At 46.4% G+C, this 24,409-nt stretch overlaps 1 protein-coding gene across 3 annotated transcripts in view; it reads right to left on the reverse strand.

Annotated features, from left to right (window-relative positions):
• Nucleotides 1-24,409, reverse strand: part of CEP85L (centrosomal protein 85 like) — a 387,474-nt gene that overhangs the window by 206,469 nt on the left and 156,596 nt on the right. For 2 of the 3 annotated variants that reach the window (XM_063917222.1, XM_063917221.1), the window contains exon 2: nucleotides 12,309-12,464. The exons of the other annotated variant lie outside the window; for it this stretch is intronic. In XM_063917222.1, coding sequence (XP_063773292.1) covers nucleotides 12,309-12,464 — 156 coding nt within the window. The remainder of the gene's footprint in view (nucleotides 1-12,308; nucleotides 12,465-24,409) is intronic. 3 annotated transcript variants of the gene reach the window in all.

The following is a 24,409-nucleotide window of genomic DNA, read 5'->3' on the forward strand; positions in this document are numbered from 1 at the left end:
GGTCCTGCGATCGATCCCTCTGGAGCTAATGGTGTCCAGTAGCCTAAGAAGCCCTAGGTAGGTTCGCTTCTTCTCCCCTTAGTCCCTCGCTGCAGTGAGTCTGTTGCCAGCAGATCTCACTGAAAATAAAAAACCTAAATATACTTTCTTTCTAGGTGCTCAGGAGAGCCCCTAGTGTGCATCCAGCTCAGCCGGGCACAAGAATCTAACTAAGGTCTGGAGGAGGGTCTTAGTGGGAGGAGCCAGTGCACACCAGTAGTCTAAAAGCTTTCTTTATAGTTGTGCCCAGTCTCCTGCGGAGCCGCTAATCCCCATGGTCCTTACGGAGTCCCCAGCATCCACTTAGGACGTTAGAGAAAACATGTGCAGAAAGTGGGGTGTGTTCAAACTGAAATCTAAATTGCAGTGGAAAAATAAAGCAGCCAGTATTTACCCTGCACAGAGACAAGATAACCAGTGCTATTTCTGTAGGAAAATAGGTTCAGGAACTGTGGGAGGGGCAGAGATGAGCGGTGATGTGGGTGGAGCTACCAAAGGGACGGGGCATCAATTGGTACGTACTTTTTTTTTTTAAACACATAATGACCTGAGTACTGCCATATATACACATAATGTATACTCCCTTCACACTCCCTACCGCCCCCTGTGGTCGACCAATGACCGGAGCCTCTCCACCACCCTGGTCACCACTTTCCATGCTCGAGTTCAAGACTATGCCCATGCTGCACCCCTTCAGTGGAACGCACTCCCCCACTCCATTAGACTCTCCCCTACCTTGCAAAGCTTCAAACGGGCACTAAAAACCCACCTATTCATCAAAGCATACCCTCCCGATGCATAACCTAGTCCTGAGCCCGCTCCTCCATTCCCTTGCATCATGCCTTGAACATCTCAGTTTTGCTTGCATACTGCCATCAGGCTACTTCCCGCTTGCTTGCACCTCATGTCATCTGTCTATCGACCCTTCCCAATAGATTGTTAGCTCTTCAGAGCAGGGCCCTCTTTCCTCTTGTTATCTAAGCCATCTTCTCGACACATTTCACTCGCAGCTCTCCCCTACTCAGCAACCATCATCATCGCTTTTTCTCCTGCTGGTAAAGACTCATCTCCATCTATGGCCACCAGCCCCTAGTAGTACGATGATCACTCCCTCACTACTTACATCTTAGCTGTATTATGTCTTGAGAATGTGTGGTGCTCCTTGTTACCTGTACTCTATTTTTGTTCTTTATTTACTGTAATGCTAAGTTTGTTGCCCTGTACTGTTCTTTGCACGGCCCTGTGAAACACTTGTGGCGCCTTATAAATAAAATGTAATAATAATAATAATAATAATAATAATAATAATGCCCCCAGCAGTGCCAGTTACACAATGCCCCTAGCAGTGCCAGATGCCCAATGCCCCCAGCAATGCCAGTTACACCAGTACTAGTTTTTTTGAAAAATAGGTTCAAGAACTACGGGTCTGGGGGCAGAGCTCTTAAAAAAAAAAGTTACAGACAGGCAGATGATATATAGTTTTTAGAAAAGAAGGCACTCACAATGGACTTTAAAATAAAACTTACCTTATGGAAAATACATTTTGGCCCAGGACAGGTTCGGGAACCCAGTTCCTGATGATGTCATATTTAATGAGAGGTTCAGGAACTCAGTCCTTGCTGAAAAATAGCACTGAATATAACCCACCCAAATCTAACTCTCTCTGCACGTTATATCTGCCCCATCTGCAGTGCACATGGTTTTGCCCATTAGTGGAAAAATAAGAATTTACTTACCGATAATTCTATTTCTCGGAGTCCGTAGTGGATGCTGGGGTTCCTGAAAGGACCATGGGGAATAGCGGCTCCGCAGGAGACAGGGCACAAAAAGTAAAGCTTTCCGATCAGGTGGTGTGCACTGGCTCCTCCCCCTATGACCCTCCTCCAAGCCTCAGTTAGGTACTGTGCCCGGACGAGCGTACACAATAAGGGAGGAATTTTGAATCCCGGGTAAGACTCATACCAACCACACCAATCACACCGTACAACTTGTGATCAAACCCAGTTAACAGTATGATAACAGAGGAGCCTCTGAAAGATGGCTTCCTAAACAATAACCCGAATTAGTTAACAATAACTATGTACAATTATTGCAGATAATCCGCACTTGGGATGGGCGCCCAGCATCCACTACGGACTCCGAGAAATAGAATTATCGGTAAGTAAATTCTTATTTTCTCTATCGTCCTAGTGGATGCTGGGGTTCCTGAAAGGACCATGGGGATTATACCAAAGCTCCCAAACGGGCGGGAGAGTGCGGATGACTCTGCAGCACCGAATGAGAGAACTCCAGGTCCTCCTTAGCCAGAGTATCAAATTTGTAAAATTTTACAAACGTGTTCTCCCCTGACCACGTAGCTGCTCGGCAAAGTTGTAATGCCGAGACCCCTCGGGCAGCCGCCCAAGATGAGCCCACCTTCCTTGTGGAGTGGGCCTTTACAGATTTAGGCTGTGGCAGGCCTGCCACAGAATGTGCAAGTTGGATTGTGCTACAGATCCAACGAGCAATCGTCTGCTTAGACGCAGGAGCACCCATCTTGTTGGGTGCATACAATATAAACAACGAGTCAGATTTTCTGACTCCAGCTGTCCTTGCAATATATATTTTTAATGCTCTGACAACGTCCAGTAACTTGGAGTCCTCCAAGTCACTTGTAGCCGCAGGCACTACAATAGGCTGGTTCAGATGAAATGCTGACACCACCTTAGGGAGAAAATGCGGACGAGTCCGCAGTTCTGCCCTGTCCGAATGGAAAATCAGATATGGGCTTTTGTAAGATAAAGCTGCCAGTTCTGACACTCTCCTGGCCGAAGCCAGGGCTAGTAACATGGTCACTTTCCATGTGAGATATTTTAAATCCACCTTTTTTAGTGGTTCAAACCAATGAGATTTTAGAAATTCCAAAACCACATTGAGATCCCACGGTGCCACTGGAGGCACCACAGGAGGCTGTATATGCAGCACTCCCTTAACAAAAGTCTGGACTTCAGGAACTGAAGCCAATTCTTTTTGAAAGAAAATCGACAGGGCCGAAATTTGAACCTTAATAGATCCCAATTTGAGACCCATAGACAATCCTGATTGCAGGAAATGTAGGAATCGACCCAGTTGAAATTCCTCCGTCGGAGCACTCCGATCCTCGCACCACGCAACATATCTTCGCCAAATGCGGTGATAGTGTTGCACGGTTACTTCCTTCCTTGCTTTAATCAAAGTAGGAATGACTTCTTCCGGCATGCCTTTTTCCTTTAGGATCCGGCGTTCAACCGCCATGCCGTCAAACGCAGCCACGGTAAGTCTTGAAACAGACAGGGACCCTGCTGAAGCAAGTCCCTCCTTAGAGGTAGAGGCCACGGATCTTCCGTGATCATCTCTTGAAGTTCCGGGTACCAAGTCCTTCTTGGCCAATCCGGAACCACTAGTATCGTTCTTACGCCTCTTTGCCGTATAATTCTCAATACTTTTGGTATGAGAGGCAGAGGAGGAAACACATACACCGACTGGTACACCCAAGGCGTTACCAGCGCGTCCACAGCTATTGCCTGCGGATCTCTTGACCTGGCGCAATACCTGTCCAGTTTTTTGTTGAGGCGAGACGCCATCATGTCCACCATTGGTCTTTCCCAACGGGTTACCAGCATGTGGAAGACTTCCGGATGAAGTCCCCACTCTCCCGGGTGAAGGTCGTGTCTGCTGAGGAAGTCTGCTTCCCAGTTGTCCACTCCCGGGATGAACACTGCCGACAGTGCTATCACATGATTCTCTGCCCAGCGAAGAATCCTTGCAGCTTCTGCCATTGCACTCCTGCTTCTTGTGCCGCCCTGTCTGTTTACATGGGCGACTGCCGTGATGTTGTCCGACTGGATCAACACCGGTTTTCCTTGAAGCAGAGGTTCTGCCTGGCTTAGAGCATTGTAGATTGCTCTTAGTTCCAGAATGTTTATGTGAAGAGACGTTTCCAGGCTCGTCCACACTCCCTGGAAGTTTCTTCCTTGTGTGACTGCTCCCCAGCCTCTCAGGCTGGCGTCCGTGGTCACCAGGATCCAATCCTGTATGCCGAATCTGCGGCCCTCCAATAGATGAGCACTCTGCAACCACCACAGAAGAGATACCCTTGTCCTTGGAGACAGGGTTATCCGCTGGTGCATCTGAAGATGCGACCCTGACCATTTGTCCAACAGATCCCTCTGGAAAATTCGTGCATGGAATCTGCCGAATGGAATTGCTTCGTAAGAAGCCACCATTTTTCCCAGGACTCTTGTGCATTGATGTACAGACACCTTTCCTGGTTTTAGGAGGTTCCTGACAAGCTCGGATAACTCCTTGGCTTTTTCCTCCGGGAGAAAAACCTTTTTCTGAACCGTGTCCAGAATCATCCCTAGGAACAGCAGATGAGTTGTCGGCATTAACTGGGATTTTGGAATATTCAGAATCCAGCCGTGCTGTTTTAGCACTTCTTGAGACAGTGCTAATCCCCTCTCTAGCTGTTCTCTGGACCTTGCCCTTATTAGGAGATCGTCCAAGTATGGGATAATTAATACGCCTTTTCTTCGAAGAAGAATCATCATCTCGGCCATTACCTTTGTAAAGACCCGAGGTGCCGTGGACAATCCGAACGGCAGCGTCTGAAACTGATAGTGACAGTTTTGTACAACGAACCTGAGGTACCCCTGGTGTGAGGGGTAAATTGGAACGTGGAGGTACGCATCCTTGATGTCCAAGGACACCATAAAGTCCCCTTCTTCCAGGTTCGCTATCACTGCTCTGAGTGACTCCATTTTGAACTTGAACTTCTTTATGTACAGGTTCAAGGACTTCAGATTTAGAATAGGTCTTACCGAGCCGTCCGGCTTCGGTACCACAAATAGAGTGGAATAATACCCCTTTCCCTGTTGTAGAAGAGGTACCTTGACTATCACCTGCTGAGAGTACAGCTTGTGAATGGCTTCCAAAACCGTCTCCCTTTCGGAGGGGGACGTTGGTAAAGCAGACTTCAGGAAACGGCGAGGCGGATCTGTCTCTAGTTCCAACCTGTACCCCTGAGATATTATCTGCAGGATCCAGGGATCTACCTGCGAGTGAGCCCACTGCGCGCTGAAATTCTTGAGACGACCGCCCACCGCCCCCGAGTCCGCTTGAGAAGCCCCAGCGTCATGCTGAGGCTTTTGTAGAAGCGGGGGAGGGCTTCTGTTCCTGGGAAGGAGCTGCCTGTTGGTGTCTCTTCCCCCTTCCTCTGCCTCGTGGCAGATATGAATATCCCTTTGCTCTCTTGTTTTTAAAGGAACGAAAGGGCTGCGGTTGAAAAGTCTGTCTTTTTCTGTTGGGGAGTAGCTTGAGGTAAAAAGGTGGATTTCCCGGCTGTAGCCGTGGCCACCAAATCTGATAGACCGACTCCAAATAACTCCTCCCCTTTATACGGCAAAACTTCCATATGCCGTTTTGAGTCCGCATCGCCTGACCACTGTCGCGTCCATAAACTTCTTCTGGCCGAAATGGACATAGCACTTACCCGTGATGCCAGTGTGCAGATATCCCTCTGTGCATCACGCATATAAAGAAATGCATCCTTTATTTGCTCTAAAGACAGTAAAACATTGTCCCTATCCAGGGTATCAATATTTTCAATCAGGGACTCTGACCAAGCTACTCCAGCACTGCACATCCAGGCTGTCGCTATAGCTGGTCGTAGTATAACACCTGTATGTGTGTATATACTTTTTTGGATATTTTCCATCCTCCTATCTGCTGGATCTTTAAGTGCGGCCGTCTCAGGAGAGGGTAACGCCACTTGTTTAGATAAGCGTGTGAGCGCCTTGTCCACCCTAGGAGGTGTTTCCCAGCGCGCCCTAACCTCTGACGGGAAAGGGTATAAAGCTAATAACTTCTTTGAAATTAGCATCTTTTTATCGGGGGCAACCCACGCTTCATCACATACATCATTTAGTTCTTCTGATTCAGGAAAAACTATAGGTAGTTTTTTCACACCCCACATAATACCCTGTTTAGTGGTACCTGTAGTATCAGCTAAATGTAACGCCTCCTTCATTGCCAAAATCATATAACGTGTGGCCCTACTGGAAAATACGGTTGATTCGTCACCGTCGCCACTGTAATCAGTGCCTGTGTCTGGGTCTGTGTCGACCGACTGAGGTAAAGGGCGTTTTACAGCCCCTGACGGTGTTTGAGGCGCCTGGACAGGCACTAACTGATTGTCCGGCCGTCTCATGTCGTCAAACGACTGCTTTAGCGTGTTGACACTATCCCGTAATTCCATAAATAAAGGCATCCATTCTGGTGTCGACCCCCTAGGAGGTGACATCCCCATATTTGGCAATTGCTCCGCCTCCACACCAATATCGTCCTCATACATGTCGACACACACGTACCGACACACAGCAGACACACAGGGAATGCTCTTAACGAAGACAGGACCCCACTAGCCCTTTGGGGAGACAGAGGGAGAGTTTGCCAGCACACACCAAAAGCGCTATATATGACAGGGATAGCCTTATAATAAGTGCTCCCTGTATAGCTGCTTTTATAATATAATTTTTGCCACTATTTTGCCCCCCCTCTCTTGTTTTACCCTGTTTCTGTAGTGCAGTGCAGGGGAGAGACCTGGGAGCCGTCCTGACCAGCGGAGCTGTGTAAGGAAAATGGCGCTGTGTGCTGAGGAGATAGGCCCCGCCCCTTTTCCGGCGGGCTCGTCTCCCGCTCTTTAGTGTATTCTGGCAGGGGTTAAATATCTCCATATAGCCCCCGGAGGCTATATGTGAGGTATTTTTTAGCCAAATAGGTTTTCATTTGCCTCCCAGGGCGCTCCCCTCCCAGCGCCCTGCACCCTCAGTGACTGCCGTGTGAAGTGTGCTGAGAGGAAAATGGCGCACAGCTGCAGTGCTGTGCGCTACCTCATGAAGACTGAGGAGTCTTCTGCCGCCGATTCTGGACCTCTTCATGTTTCAGCATCTGCAAGGGGGCCGGCGGCGAGGCTCCGGTGACCATCCAGGCTGTACCTGTGATCGTCCCTCTGGAGCTGATGTCCAGTAGCCAAGAAGCCAATCCATCCTGCACGCAGGTGAGTTCACTTCTTCTCCCCTAAGTCCCTCGTTGCAGTGATCCTGTTGCCAGCAGGACTCACTGTAAAATAAAAAACCTAAGCTAAACTTTCTCTAAGCAGCTCTTTAGGAGAGCCACCTAGATTGCACCCTTCTCGGCCGGGCACAAAAATCTAACTGAGGCTTGGAGGAGGGTCATAGGGGGAGGAGCCAGTGCACACCACCTGATCGGAAAGCTTTACTTTTTGTGCCCTGTCTCCTGCGGAGCCGCTATTCCCCATGGTCCTTTCAGGAACCCCAGCATCCACTAGGACGATAGAGAAATGTTGTTATGCAATCAACCTTGAATTAGGCCCAAAGTCGTGTGGGCTGCAAGAAAAAAAAAAAACCATTACTGCCACATGGGAGCTGGTGGGCAGAGCAGGCAGCGTGCCAATGTCACTGCGCGAAGATGGATGCGGAACGCCGGGAATACAGTTCTGCCTCGATCTAACCTACCAACATCCCGCAAAATGACCCCTGCCCACGGGCCGCAAAAGTTTGCGGTAGAGGCCGCATGCGGCCTGCGAGTTTGACACCCCTGTTCTACTCCATACTCCTTTTGACAGCACCAAATCCTGTGGTTATCTGCCACCCTGATATTTATGTCAGTGTCATCTGCTGATGTAGCTATGTTAATATACCCTGTACTTGTCCTATATTGTCTTCAACTGTAAGTCACTCTTTTCTTTTTTGCTTGTCTGCAGATCCCTTGTGCTGCTATACAGTAAAGGATAATAATAACAACAACAAACAATGTGGTTTTCTAGACTTTGTGCATGTGAAGTAGCAAAAAAAAAAAAAAAAAAAAATCCCCCCAAAAAAACTCAATTGCGCAAACATCGGCACTTAGCAATTAGTGTATAAAGTAAATCTCTATATATGGAATGACAGGTGAAACAATATATATAACATCGATCTCTTAGAACGAGTCACTCAATCACCCTTGATGACCGGTTACAAGCTTATAGATTTTTTTTTATTTTTTTTAGCAATATATGAGTAAAATCCCCATGCTTTTATTTGCAAGATACACAGAGATATGTAGTGGTAGTGATCGCACTGGCAACAATTATTTTATAATTTTATACTCTACATATACAGTATGGCATTAATATCCCCACGCAGCTGGGGTCATCTATAATATGAGTAAAGCCAATCGCAGGCATATTTATATTCTACTCTTCTTGCAAAATTTTCTCTAGTGTTGTCATGGCTTTTTTCAGTCACGACTATATAAGGCCTATTTGTGACTCACAAGCCAGCCCTTGCCTGGATGTTACCCTCTGTACCTGAGAGGGGAGTGCCAGTAACTGCAATGTAATAGTGTTCTGGGCATATATGTTAGTGTAGGGACTTGCAGATATTGGGATCACTTAATGATGGGCTGTAAGCTTAAATGTTTTAATCAACATATGAACAAAATAATCATGCATTTTGTGGCTAAATACACATAGATATGCAGTGGTAATGATTGTGCCTACAACTGCTTTTCTGTTTTATGCACAATAAATAACAATCCTGTGCTGTTGGGATGCCGATGTTGGTCATGTGACCGCCGACATCCCGACGACCAGGATAGCATACCGAAGCCGTGTGAACAGGTGCAATGTCGTGATGCAAGATCCATGAGTTGTTGGCAAAAACTTTGGTTAGTTTCAGTCTAACTTTTTCACACAGCCTTTTCAGAACTTCTAAATAGTAAACTTTTTTGAATGTTAAGATCCCGACAGTCAGCCAACGATTTTCATGCCCAATTGATGAACTTATGCAATGTTTTCTTCAGTTATGCTTGTTGCCGGACATCCTGATCTTTCATTGTCAGTGACACTTTCGCTCACATGTAACCTGCTGTTTTCTTCAGATGTAGTATGGTATGCCGGCGGCCAGCATACCGGCGCCGGGATCCCGACCGCCGGCATACGGACAGCTGGGTGAGCGCAAATGAGCCACTTGCGGGCACGGTGGCACGCTATTTATTCTCCCTCCAGGTGGGTCGTGGACCCCCAAGAGGGAAAAAAGTGGTCGGTATGCCAGGTGTCGGGATCCCAGTGCCAGTATACTGTGCGCCGGGATCCCAACAGCAGGTAAACTGAATACCATCCGTTTTCTTCATAGCATTATCCCTGAAAACGTACACTAACAGCTGATTTCACTTCCCCTCTTGCCAAGTTTAACAAGACATTGAATGTTCGTTCATTGCTCTAATTCAAGCTCAGACATGCTCGTGACAGCACACCAAAATACACACAGATAATAATAGATGCCACTCAGGAAGAGACTGCTGTAGATCGACAATAACACAGCTGTGAAACGCCGTTATGCCTACCTCAATCTATACTGAGAATTTTGCTCAGTGCTGCAATGGCAAGCACACGTGGCGAGTTTGCAAATTTAATTGACAGACCTCGTAGATGTGGAAAATATGGTGGACTGCTTACTCAGAAGATGATTTTTAGTGCATCTCAGTGAAAGCTCGATATCCTGGTTGTTTCCAAACTTGTGCAGAACAATTCACTGACCTCTCTCACTTTTCTTTTTACATAAAGCTAGATTAAATAAATGGTGTATTTGCCCTTCTCATCACATGCCGACAAGCCAGAGTCAGCAAACATAAAGCACATGAGGGAGGAATATAAAGTAGAGTAAGAGACAGGAAATAATATCCCACTTGCAGAAAATGAAAATACTAGTCTTACTCGGAAATAAAAGATTCTCAACATCTACTTCTCCACTTTATCACAATGTCCAATATCAAAAGGAAAATGAACATTCATCTGTACATTCTAGTAGAGAGCAGGAGCTATTAAATGTTCTAGGTGAAAGTTCCACTTTAGCATCAGTACATCTTGCTGGTGTGATTCATAAGCAGAATGTTCCTCCTACACGGTCTCATATGCATGTTGTGTAGGTGTACAGCTAACACACGTTGAGGCTCATTTATAGAAACGTGTACAAAGGAAGACTGCAAAATAAGAGCTGCTGAAAACTAGTTTATAAACCCTGAACTAACAGTATCTATACATGTCCACCGTGCTCTTATTCAGATCTAAAATAGGACAAGTGCCAGTGTTTTGGTCACAAGTTCTCATCCCCTTCTATTATTATTGCTGTGCAGACCTGCCAAGAAGGTTCATACACTACAAATATCTAAGTATAAGCTTTTATAAAGCACCAGACAAATGTATTTTTACAGGTAAAGTATAACTACATGCTGAAATCTGTTTGGCGTGGCTCTGGAAGGCATGGAGGGGCTTTGTAGGCACTAGTCTTAAGGGGGGTACACACATACAGATGTGTGCTAAGCGTTCTAGCACAGATCACTCAGCACACATCTCTGGGCACTCAGCACACAGCGCAATATGTGCTGAGCAAGGGGGTGGGGGGAGGGGGGGGGCTCACTTCACCCAACGGTGAAGTGAGCGATCTGACAAGATCTGGCATGCATGCAGGCCAATCTAGAGTCAGTGATAGCGACGCGCGGGGCCGTGCATCACTATCGCTATGGTGTATACAGGCGGAGAGATGTGTACTTAAATTCTAAGCAATCTGACTAGATTGCTTAGAATTTAAGCACACATCTCTACGAGTGTAGCCCCCTTTAAGTTCAGGAGAAGCAGATTTCACAAAGCAAACTGTAAACTAATCTCATTTAAATTATGCAATGTGAATTCTTTAAGGGGGGTACTCACGGAGCGATCGCTGCTTAAAATCTAAGCAATCTGACTAGATTGCTTAGGTTTTAAGCAGCAATCACTCCGTGTGTGCCCCTCACAGCGATAGCGATGCGCAGCCCTGCGCTGGTGCTAGATTGGCCTGCGGACTGCTCAGCACACATCTCTCCCCAAATCGGCCTGTGAATACGGCCCTTTAGTCAGTGGCAAATTATATTATTTCACAGAACCCAGAGTGCATATAGCATGTAACAATGCATCTTTATAACTACTTATATAAAGAGTCACCACTACAAGTACTGACCTAATACACAACATGCAAAAGAACAAGCTTGTAGAAGATTATACAGTATATAAAACATTTCACTGTATATATGTTATTAGAAAGAAAAAAATACCATTATTGCTTATATTATATCAGTGTTATCAAACTAGCAACTTACTTTAAAAAACAATCAAATATTACAATGCAAACAAGCTTTACGTTTTAACTCAATGACATTTGAGTCACATATCTGGATCACAGCATTTCACTGTAATAACAAAGAATAATCAACACCCACAAGTCAAACAATCATTTTACCTTAAAAAATTGAGTATAGCAGTCATCTTTCAATTCACATATCTTTAAAATGCAATATAAAGCCTTGGAACAGGCAAGTGGAGCACGGGGTATTTATTTGCAAGGTTCAGACAGCTCAAGATAGCACGTTCGGAAACTGCAATCATAGCATGTTGCAGAACAATATAGTATTTCCTGTAAAAGTATCTTAACAGGAAGTCTCAGTTTAAAAAAAAAAGGTTTATAAAACCGCTGCGTCTTGTCAACGTATACACATAAATAACAGCATGTCAATTTGAATGTAACGGTAGAAAATCTAACAGGGCATAACATCCAACATGTAAAACAGGTTATTCTGCATTGCATGCTGACGACTGCTATAACCTAATGTCCTAGGGAACTGAACACTGCTCAAAGGCAAGACTGGTTTACAGGGACTAGTCCGGTACTGTTGGTTACAAATAAACTAGGGTTCTTCAAAAACTACTGCAGCTGCTGATCCAATATTACATTTCTCTAAGATTTAGTAAAATATTCCCTGTCAAATCTTTTGGAAAAAAATAAAAAAATCCTATAAATTCTTGAATCACAGGTAACAAACAGTCTCAGCTATTCTTGGTTGTCAGGCAACCAGCAGCATGATCAGTGTAATTTGTATGTGCTCCCCTTATCCCTTACCATACATAACATTTGTGTGCTGCATCTGTCAGACCGAACCACAGATAGTTTTCATTTCATAACAGGTGGTGATCAGGCCGCTCTCACAATGGAACAAACAGAAATATGCACCGCTGGTTTGAATCCTTGGATGCGGGATGTTGACCCAGTGAAGGAAAATAGCATCATCTTAAGTATTCTATCTGTTCGCCTGTGTCAACCCCCCAGGAGCTAGAGATCACTTATATTGTTAGAGGTAAGAGTAGTTACATCTGTACTCACCTTCCAGGCTGTCGGAACAGGAGGTTCCTATACCGGTATCGCCACTGTCAGATGTAATGCTGTGTCTCCGTGTGTGGCTGCTCCTGCCACTGGAAGGGGCAACTGAAGAATGCCACAGTGAGCTTGCAAGCCACCCAGATGAAGGGAAATCAGTGCCTAGAGGTATAAAGAAGAGTTTTACTAGCAAATCACTTTCCCATTTTTAATTACAAAGCACTAAGATTATTTGTATTTTAATGACACGGTTTAAAACATTATGATCTGGTACTTTTTAATTTTGAAACTTTTTGTTTTGTACTGCAGCATATACATAATAAAACAATAAATACACGAGAATAGGATTTTATGTAATAACACTTGTGCAATGCAGACAATGCCACGCAATACCCAGAACTCAATTAAGACAGTAAATAAAAACAAGGATATCTTATCAAGTCACAAAAAAAACAACAACAACAAAAACCGCTGAAGCCTTTTAACCTAGAAGTAATCCTAGATAGTAAGATAATGTAACTACCAAATCTTGTTGAGATTGCAATTGTGATCTGTCTAATAATAGTATTTAGTTTACAACAGGAAGGGTGAATCTTTAGCATGTGGATGGCCTATAAACCAAGATACAAGATACACAGTGCAATGGTCTTAGCGGTAGCAATATATCATGCAGCACTGTATAATCACAGGGACAAACGACACAGTGAAAGCAGAATAGAAACACAAAAATGCAACAGATGTGAATTGGCACTGCTCATTAGAGCTCACAAGTAATAAGTAGAAACGTAACACAAGTGTGCAAATTGATAATCATTTGTTGTATGCTAATGTTAAATGGGGAGGGGTGGCTCCCGTGGTTAAGGGACCGAAAAATGGACTGCCAGCATCAAAGCTGTCAACTGCAAAAAGAACTTAAATTCTAGGCACATGGAATACCAGATTTGTCTGCCAAGCAGGCAAAATAAACCTTTTAGCTAATGAACTTGAGAAATAAAACATAGATGTGGACACAATAACAGCAGCTCTAATTCCTAGTCAAGAAAAATGAGCAGTTCACAATTCTAAACGTTCAACAAGTTCCTAGGGAACACAATCTCCCGGGACCTTAAATGGGGGTCCAACGCTGACGCCATTCTCGGGAAAGTGCAGCAAAGGTTGTTCTTCCTCAGGCAACTACGGAAGTTCAACATTCCACAGAAGCTTTTGCTCCTCTTCTACTCCGCGATTGTGGAGTCGGTACTGTGCTCCTCGATTCTGATATGGTACGGCACCGCCAGCGCGAGGGACAGATGCAGGCTCCAAAAGGTGGTCAGAACCGCTGAGAAGATCATCGAGGCCGACCTTCCCTCAGTCCAGGACCTGTACCTATCCACAGCTAAAAAGCGGGCAACGAGGAAAGTAAAGGACCATCTACACCCCGGCCACATCATGTTTAACTTGCTTCCTTCAGGCAGGCATTACAGGGCCGTCCTCACAGGGTCCAACAGAAGCCTCAAAAGTTTCTTTCCCCAAGCGATTCCGCCTGCTGAACTATTGAACATTGACTGACTAGACGTACATGTAACTCACTTGTGTCCCTACAGTATATCCATCTGTCTGACTTTACTTGCCCCCCCCTCCCCCTCTCACCTGCTTATCTGTTACCTACTTTGCAAACCGAAGAATACCTGGCTAATAAAGCCGATTCTGAACAAGCTTTAAAACGTATTATTTGGGTGAAGATAATTTTACTAGATGAGTCGCTTTCATGCTACATTCCAAACTAAAGACATTTGTCACCTGTTTCCATGCAATATCAGACAGTATTGGATATTTTCTATGATGAACTAAATAAAATGTTAGACCGGTACTAATATGGTGGGAACTTTGCGGTCAGCGGTGAGGTTACTCGCGGTCAACCGCTGACCGCAAAGTTCCCACCATTGAAGATAATGGAGCGGCATAGTGCTATGCGCCGTCTGACAGCTCAGACGCGCACAGCCAATCAGGAGAGTGCCACGACGTGGCACTCCCTGATTGGCTGAAGAGACCCTCTGTGACAGGAGTCACGGGGGTCTCAGCAGTCGGGGAAAGGGGTCCCCTGTGTAAACATGGGACCCCTTTCAGTGCGTGGTCCGGGTTTTGCGTTTTATTTTTTTGCCAAGTACGTGGATTACAAAAAAGAAGAGGACAGATCTACACTGGATTATGGCGAGTATAATTTTATTTTCAGGTACCCCGTGGATTCTACTTGGAGAAGTGGACCGAGTCGGCGTGTGAACATAGGTAAGTATGTGTGTGTCGGCGTGCATGTATGTAATAAAGTTTTACTATCACGGTGTGCGTGTACTGTTTTTATTTGGGTATTTTTTTGGCAGTAGAACTACAGGTACCAGCGGGCCCGTTTTCCCCCCGCATGCTGGTACTTGTGGTTCTCCAAGTACCAGCTTGCGGGGGAGGCTTGCTGGGACTTGTAGTTCTGCTACAAAAAACAATATTTCTTTATTTTTGTCACTTGGCTATCAGCCTCCCATCCGCAGGCCTTGGATGGGGGGGGAGGTGGGGGAAAGCCTCGGGCTTCACCCCTGGCCCTTGGGTGGCTGGAGAGGGGGGACCCCTTGATTTAAGCGGTCCCCACTCCTCAAGGGTACCCCGGCCAGGGGTGACTAGTTAGTGATTTAATGCCAGGGCCGCCGGGACCGATATAAAAGTGTCCCACGGCTGTGGCATTATCTCTCTGACTAGTGGAGCCCAGTGCTGGTGTTAAAAATACGGGTTACCCCTACGTTTTTTTGTCCCCCGTATTTTTGGCACCAGGACCGGACACAGAGCCCGGTGCTGGTTGTGAAAAATAAGAATTTACTCACCGGTAATTCTATTTCTCGTAGTCCATAGTGGATGCTGGGCCTCCGTAAGGACCATGGGGAATAGCGGCTCCGCAGGAGACTGGGCACAACTATAAAGAAAGCTTTAGGTCTAACTGGTGTGCACTGGCTCCTCCCACTATGACCCTCCTCCAGACTTCAGTTAGGATACTGTGCCCGGAAGAGCTGACACAAGAAGGAAGGATTTTGAATCCCGGGTAAGACTCATACCAGCCACACCAATCACACCGTATAACTCGTGATACAATACCCAGTTAACAGTATGATAACAACTGAGCCTCTCAACAGATGGCTCAACAATAACCCTGTAGTTAAGCAACAACTATATACAAGTATTGCAGACAATCCGCACTTGGGATGGGCGCCCAGCATCAACTAAGGACTACGAGAAATAGAATTACCGGTGAGTAAATTCTTATTTTCTCTGACGTCCTAAGTGGATGCTGGGACTCAATAAGGACCATGGGGATTATACCAAAGCTCCCAAACGGGCGGGAGAGTGCGGATGACTCTGCAGCACCGAATGGGCAAACTCTAGGTCCTCCTCAGCCAGGGTGTCAAACTTGTAGAATTTTGCAAATGTGTTTGACCCCGACCAAGTAGCTGCTCGGCAAAGTTGTAGAGCCGAGACCCCTCGGGCAGCCGCCCAAGAAGAGCCCACCTTCCTCGTGGAATGGGCTTTCACTGATTTAGGATGCAGCAGTCCAGCCGCAGAATGTGCAAGCTGAATCGTACTACAGAGCCAGCGAGCAATAGTCTGCTTTGAAGCAGGTGCGCCCAACTTGTTGGGCGCATACAGGATAAATAGCGAGTCAGTTTTCCTGACTCCAGCCGTCCTGGAAACATATTTTCAGGGCCCTGACTACGTCCAACAACTTGGAAACCTCCAAGTCTTTTGTAGCCGCAGGCACCACAATAGGTTGGTTCAGATGAAACGCCGATACCACTTTAGGGAGAAACTGGGGACGAGTCCTCAATTCTGCCCTATCCATATGGAAAATCAGATAAGGGCTTTTACATGACAAAGCTGCCAACTCTGATACACGCCTGGCCGAAGCCAAGGCCAACAACATGACCACTTTCCACGTGAGATATTTCAAATCCACGGTTTTCAGTGGCTCAAACCAATGTGACTTTAGGAAATCCAACACCACGTTGAGATCCCAAGGTGCCACTGGAGGCACAAAAGGGGGCTGAATATGCAGCACTCCCTTAACAAAAGTCTGAACTTAAGGTAGTGAAGCCAGTTCTCTCTGGAAGAAAATCGATAGAGCCGAAATCTGGACCTTAATGGAACCCAATTTAAAGCCCATAGTCACCCCTGACTGTAGGAAGTGCAGGAAACGGTCCAGCTGAAATTCCTCCGTTGGGGCCTTCCTGGCCTCACACCACGCAACATATTTTCGCCATATGCGGTGATAATGGTTTGCGGTTACTTCTTTCCTAGCCTTAATCAGCGTAGGAATGACTTCCTCCGGAATGCCCTTTTCCTTCAGGATCCGGTGTTCAACCGCCATGCCGTCAAACGCAGCCGCGGTAAGTCTTGGAACAGACAGGGCCCCTGCAGCAGCAGGTCTTGTCTGAGCGGTAGAGGCCATGGGTCCTCTGAGATCATTTCTTGAAGTTCCGGGTACCAAGCCCTTCTTGGCCAATCCGGAACAATGAGTATAGTTCTTACTCCTCTTCTCCGTATTATCCTCAGTACCTTTGGTATGAGAGGAAGAGGAGGGAACACATAAACCGACCGGTACACCCACGGTGTCACTAGAGCGTCCACAGCTATCGCCTGCGGGTCTCTTGACCTGGCGGAATATTTTTCTAGCTTTTTGTTTAGGCGGTTTACAATCATTTGGAAGACTTCTGGATGAAGTCCCCACTCTCCCGGGTGGAGGTCGTGCCTGCTGAGGAAGTCTGCTTCCCAGTTGTCCACTCCCGGAATGAACACTGCTGACAGTGCTAACACGTGATTTTCCGCCCATCGGAGAATCCTTGTGGCTTCTGCCATCGCCGTCCTGCTTCTCGTGCCACCCTGTCAATTTACATGGGCGACCGCCGTGATGTTGTCTGACTGGATCAGTACCGGCTGGTTTTGAAGCAGGGGTTTTGCCTGACTTAGGGCATTGTAAATGGCCCTTAGTTCCAGAATATTTATGTGCAGGGAAGTCTCCTGACTTGACCATAGTCCTTGGAAGTTTCTTCCCTGTGTGACTGCCCCCCAGCCTCGAAGGCTGGCATCCGTGGTCACCAGGACCCAGTCCTGTATGCCGAATCTGCGGCCCTCTTGAAGATGAGCACTCTGCAGCCACCACAGCAGAGACACCCTTGTCCTTGGAGACAGGGTTATCATACGATGCATCTGAAGATGCGATCCGGACCACTTGTCCAACAGGTCCCACTGAAAGGTTCTTGCATGAAACCTGCCGAATGGAATTGCTTCGTAGGAAGCTACCATTTTTCCCAGGATCCGCGTGCAGTGATGCACCGACACCTGTTTTGGTTTTAGGAGGCCTCTGACTAGAGATGACAGCTCCTTGGCCTTCTCCTCCGGGAGAAACACTTTTCTCTGTTCTGTGTCCAGAACCATCCCCAGGAACAGTAGACCAGCTGTGACTTTGGAATGTTTAGAATCCAGCCGTGCTGTTGTAGCACTTCCCGAGATAGTGCTACCCCGACCAACAACTGCTCTCTGGACCTCGCCTTTATCAGGAGATCGTCCAAGTACGGGATAATTAAAACTCCCTTCTTTCGAAGGAGTATCATCATTTCGGCCATTACCTTGGTAAAGACCCTCGGAGCCGTGGATAGACCGAACGGCAACGTCTGGAATTGGTAATGACAATCCTGTACCAGAAATCTGAGGTACTCCTGGTGAGGATGGTAACTGGGGACATGCAGGCAAGCATCCTTGATGTCCAGTGATACCATGTAATCCCCCTCGTCCAGGCTTGCAATAACCGCCCTGAGCGATTCCATCTTGAACTTTAATTTTTTTATATATGTGTTCAAGGATTTCAAATTTAAAATGGGTCTCACCGAACCGTCCGGTTTCGGTACCACAAACATTGTGGAATAGTAACCCCTTCCTTGTTGAAGTAGGGGCACCTTTACTATCACTTGTTGTGAATACAGCTTGTGAATTGCCTGTAACACTGCCTCCCTGCCTGAGGGAGTGGTTGTCAAGGCCGATTTGAGGAAACGGCGGGGGGGGAGACGTCTCGAATTCCAGCTTGTACCCCTGAGATACTACTTGAAGGATCCAGGGATCCAACCGTGAGCGAGCCCACTGATTGCTGAAATATTTGAGACGGGCCCCCACCGTACCTGGCTCCGCCTGTGGAGCCCCAGCGTCATGCTGTGGACTTAGGGTGTGTACACATGGTGAGATCCTTGCTATGTTCGATTTTTACTTGCGATTTCCCTTGAACTCCCCGGAGCCCAGATAGGACAGATTTTGACTAACTTTTCTTGAGATATGGACTATGTGTGCTTACGATTTTGGCTTATGTGAGATTTTGGCTTATGTGAGATGTCATTGACATGTGAGATGAACTAGATAGTAGACCGATCTAGCAAGAATTGACTTGCCTGCACAGTCTATCTTTTCTTGCGATGCCGACCTGGCGGGGCCGCGCATCGGGATCGCAAGGTGACTTTCCCCTTGCGATTTGCACTAACTTTTCTTGCGATTTTGACTATATAGTCAAAATCTCAAGAAAAAATCTCACCGTGTGTACACACCTTTAGAGGAAGCGGGGGGAGGACTTTTGCTCCTGGGAACTGGCTGTATGCTGCAGCTTCTTTCCCATACCTCTGCCTCTGGGCAGAAAGGACGCGCCTTTAACCCGCTTGCCCCTATTGGGCCGAAAGGACTGTACCTGTAAATACGGTGCTTTCTTTGGCTGTGAGGGAACATGGGGTAAAAATGTAGACTTCCCAGCTGTTGCTGTGGAAACGAGGTCCGAGAGACCATCCCCGAACAACTCCTCACCCTTATAAGGCAGAACTTCCATGTGTCGTTTGGAATCTGCATCTCCTGTCCACTGCCGAGTCCATAATCCTCTCCTGGCAGAAATGGACATTGCACTAATTTTGGATGCCAGCCGGCAAATATCCCTCTGTGCATCCCTCATGTATAAAAGTGCGTCTTTTATATGCTCTACGTTTAGCAATATAGTGTCCCTGTCTAGGGTATCTATATTTTCTGACAGGGAATCTGACCACGCAGCAGCAGCACTGCACATCCAGGCTGAAGCAATAGCCGGTCTCAGTATAACACCTGTGTGTGTATATATAGATTTCAGGATAGCCTCCTGCTTTCTATCAGCAGATTCCTTCAGGGCGGCCGTATCCGGAGACGGTAGTGCCACCTTCTTTGACAAGCGTGTGAGCGCTTTATCCACCCTAGGGGATGTTTCCCAGCGTGACCTATCCTCTGGCGGGAAAGGGTACGCCATTAGTAACCTCTTCTTAGAAATTACCAGCTTTTTATCAGGGGAAGCCCACGCTTCTTCACACACTTCATTTAACTCTTCAGATGGAGGAAAGGCTACTGGTAGTTTTTTCTCTCCAAACATAATACCCTTTTTTGTGGTACCGGGGGTAACATCAGAAATGTGCAACACATTTTTCATTGCCTCAATCATGTAACGTGTGGCCCTACTGGAAGTTACATTAGTCTCATCGTCGTCGACACTGGAGTCAGTATCCGTGTCGACATCTGTGTCTGCCATCTGAGGTAGCGGGCGTTTTAGAGCCCCTGATGACTTTTGAGACGCCTGGGCAGGCACAGGCTGAGAAGCCGGCTGTCCCACATTAGGTATGTCGTCAAACCTTTTATGCAAGGAGTCGACACTGTCGCGTAATTCCTTCCACAGCACCATCCACTCAGGTGTCGACCCCGCAGGGGGTGACATCACTTTTACAGGCATCTGCTCCGCCTCCACATAAGCCTCCTCATCAAACATGTCGACACAGCCGTACCGACACACCGCAAACACACAGGGAATGCTCTGACAGAGGACAGGACCCCACAAAGCCCTTTGGGGAGAGAGAGAGTATGCCAGCACACACCAGAGCGCTATATAACACAGGGATCCCACTATAAATGAGTGTTTACCCTTATAGCTGCTTTTTTATATATCATATATATATATATATATATATATATATATATATATATATCCTGCGCCTAAATTTAGTGCCCCCCCTTTCTTTTTTTACCCTTCTGTAGTGTTCAGACTGCAGGGGAGAGCCAGGGAGCTTCCTTCCAGCGGAGCTGTGAGGGAAAAATGGCGCCAGTGTGCTGAGGGAGATGGCCCCGCCCCTTTTCCGGCGGACTTCTCCCGCTTTTTCTGGAATACTGGCAGGGGTATTTTTACATCTATATAGCCTCTAGGACTATATATGATGTAGATTTGCCAGCCAAGGTGTCATATATTGCCCTCAGGGCGCCCCCCCCCAGCGCCCTGCACCCATCAGTGACCGGAGTGTGAGGTGTACATGAGGAGCAATGGCGCACAGCTGCAGTGCTGTGCGCTACCTTGGTGGAGACCGAAGTCTTCTGCCGCCGATTTTCCGGACCTCTTCGTGCTTCTGGCTCTGTAAGGGGGACGGCGGCGTGGCTCCGGGAACGAACACCAAGGTCGGGTCCTGCGGTCGATCCCTCTGGAGCTAATGGTGTCCAGTAGCCTAAGAAGCCCAAACTACCACCTGTTAGGTAGGTTCGCTTCTTCTCCCCTTAGTGCCTCGCTGCAGTGAGTCTGTTGCCAGCAGATCTCACTGTAAAATAAAAAACCTAAATATACTTTCTTTCTAGGAGCTCAGGAGAGCCCCTAGTGTGCATCCAGCTCAGCCGGGCACAAGATTCTAACTGAAGTCTGGAGGAGGGTCATAGTGGGAGGAGCCAGTGCACACCAGTTAGACCTAAAGCTTTCTTTATAGTTGTGCCCAGTCTCCTGCGGAGCCGCTATTCCCCATGGTCCTTACGGAGTCCCAGCATCCACTTAGGATGTCAGAGAAATACGGGGGATCCCCTGTCATTTTTCTCCCGTATTTTTACAACCGGGACCGGCTCAAAGAACCCGAGGCTGGTTATGCTTAGGAGGGGGGGACCCCACGCATTTTTTTTCACAATTTTTAACCCATTCCCACCCCTTCCCACTGAAAAACATGCTCCGATCTCTCCATATTATTTTAATCAGTAAAAAAAAAAAAAAATTTTATATATATATATATATATATATATATATATATATATATATATATATATATATATATATATATATATCTATATCTATCTATCTATATCTATATATCTATCTATCTATCTATATATATCTCGTATTTTTCGGACCATAAGACGCACCTGACCATAAGACGCACCTAGTTTTTAGAGTAGGAAAACTGGAAAAAATATATTCTGAACCAAATAGTGTAATAAAATATTTAATAAACTAAAACAGAATAGCCCTGCCTCCCTAGTTTTCACCGACCTCTAAGAGATATTTCCAGTTCTGCGTGATTTCTCAGAATCCTACAAGGATTCTGTACAGTGCAGCCTTCTGTCAGAGCGCAGCCTTCTGTCAGAGCCAGCAGACACACACACACACACACACACACATCAGAGCCAGCATACACATAGACAGACACACACACACACACACATAGACAGTACCAGTGGTTCCCCGCGTCCAGGCTCTCAGCTAACGCTGCCCGCGGTGCACTCCTGAGGAGGGAGGAGGTGGGGGGGAGCGGGGGAGTCACATGATGCCCGCTCTGCTGCTGGGCTCTGAGATGCGGGCGCTCTGCTGATGACGGCGCAGCAGCAGCATCCAGGACCCGGCGCTACCCGCTACCTCCATCTGTGCTGGCTCTTATTCGCTCCATAAGACGCACATACTTTTCCCCCCACATTTTTGGGGAGAAAAAGTGCGTCTTATGGTCCGAAAAATACGTATATATATATATATATATATATATATATATATATATATATATATATATATATATATATATATATATATATTCTTTTAAAAAATATATAAATAATACTTGTGGCTCCTAATAGACAAACCAAGTACATAATCCCTTCTAATATAAAAAGATATGCTATTAGCAATTAAATAAACACTAAAAAAGACATGTTTTTAAAAAAATTTATTAGATCCCGCCAGCAAAATGAGGCGGACTGAAATTGACGAAATGACTGTCGAAAAGCACTGTTGTCGAATCGACATTCTTCAATTGAATATACTTTTGTCGAAAAGCCACATTTTTACCATTGCAGACATGTCGAATTTGACAACTGTCGAATTGCAAAAAGTCGAATTTGAAACGGCCGTTTTTTTTGTCGAAAAGTACTGTATTGCATTGTCGAATCTTTTTTTTGTGTCGAAAATGCCCCGTTTTTCGACATTTGCGGCAATTTGACCGCAATTGCATATACCCCTTAAACAAAAAGAAAAAAAACATTTTTACTGGAACTATGCCTGTGCGCTAAACCTAGATGGAAACATCACTGAACAAGTATATACCTTTAAATACCTGGGTTCAACTATCAATGGTCAACAGATAGCAGCTACAAGAGCTACAAGCGATCTCACAAGTCATATAGATTGTGCTACAGCTGACTTTGCATCTCTAAAAAATAAGAATTTACTTACCGATAATTCTATTTCTCATAGTCCGTAGTGGATGCTGGGGACTCCGAAAGGACCATGGGGAATAGCGGCTCCGCAGGAGACTGGGCACAAAAGTAAAAGCTTTAGGACTACCTGGTGTGCACTGGCTCCTCCCCCTATGACCCTCCTCCAAGCCTCAGTTAGGATAGTGTGCCCGGACGAGCGTACACAATAAGGAAGGATTTTGAATCCCGGGTAAGACTCATACCAGCCACACCAATCACACCGTACAACTTGTGATTTGAACCCAGTTAACAGCATGATAACAGAGGAGCCTCTGAAAAGATGTCTCACAACAATAATAACCCGATTTTTGTAACAATAACTATGTACAAGTATTGCAGACAATCCGCACTTGGGATGGGCGCCCAGCATCCACTACGGACTACGAGAAATAGAATTATCGGTAAGTAAATTCTTATTTTCTCTAACATCCTAGTGGATGCTGGGGACTCCGAAAGGACCATGGGGATTATACCAAAGCTCCCAAACGGGCGGGAGAGTGCGGATGACTCTGCAGCACCGAATGAGAGAACTCCAGGTCCTCCTCAGCCAGGGTATCAAATTTGTAGAATTTTGCAAACGTATTTGCCCCTGACCAAGTAGCTGCTCGGCAAAGTTGTAAAGCAGAGACCCCTCGGGCAGCCGCCCAAGATGAGCCCACTTTCCGTGTGGAATGGGCTTTTACAGATTTTGGCTGTGGCAGGCCTGCCACAGAATGTGCAAGCTGAATTGTACTACAAATCCAACGAGCAATCGTCTGCTTAGAAGCAGGAGCACCCAGCTTGTTGGGTGCATACAGGATTAACAGCGAGTCAGATTTTCTGACTCCAGCCGTCCTGGAAACATATATTTTCAGGGCCCTGACTACGTCCAGCAACTTGGAATCCTCCAAGTCCCTAGTAGCCGCAGGCACCACAATAGGCTGGTTTAAGTGAAATGCTGAAACCACCTTAGGGAGAAATTGAGGACGAGTCCTCAATTCTGCCCTGTCCGTATGAAAAATTAGGTAAGGGCTTTTATAGGATAAAGCCGCCAATTCTGATACACGCCTGGCTGAAGCCAGGGCTAACAGCATTACCACTTTCCATGTGAGATATTTTAAGTCCACAGTGGTGAGTGGTTCAAACCAATGTGATTTTAGGAATCCCAAAACTGTATTGAGATCCCAAGGTGCCACTGGAGGCACAAAAGGAGGCTGTATATGCAGTACCCCCTTGACAAACGTCTGAACTTCAGGAACTGAAGCTAGTTCTTTTTGGAAGAATATTGACAGGGCCGAAATTTGAACCTTAATGGACCCTAATTTGAGGCCCATAGACAGTCCTGTTTGCAGGAAATGCAGGAATCGACCCAGTTGAAATTCCTCTGTAGGGGCCTTCCTGGCCTCACACCACGCAACATATTTACGCCAAATACGGTGATAATGTTGCACAGTTACATCCTTCCTGGCTTTGATCAGGGTAGGGATGACTTCATCTGGAATGCCTTTTTCCTTCAGGATCCGGCGTTCAACCGCCATGCCGTCAAACGCAGCCGCGGTAAGTCTTGGAACAGACATGGT

The sequence above is a fragment of the Pseudophryne corroboree genome, chromosome 4, assembly GCF_028390025.1.
Source record: "Pseudophryne corroboree isolate aPseCor3 chromosome 4, aPseCor3.hap2, whole genome shotgun sequence".
In the NCBI taxonomy this organism is placed as follows: Eukaryota; Metazoa; Chordata; class Amphibia; order Anura; family Myobatrachidae; genus Pseudophryne; species Pseudophryne corroboree.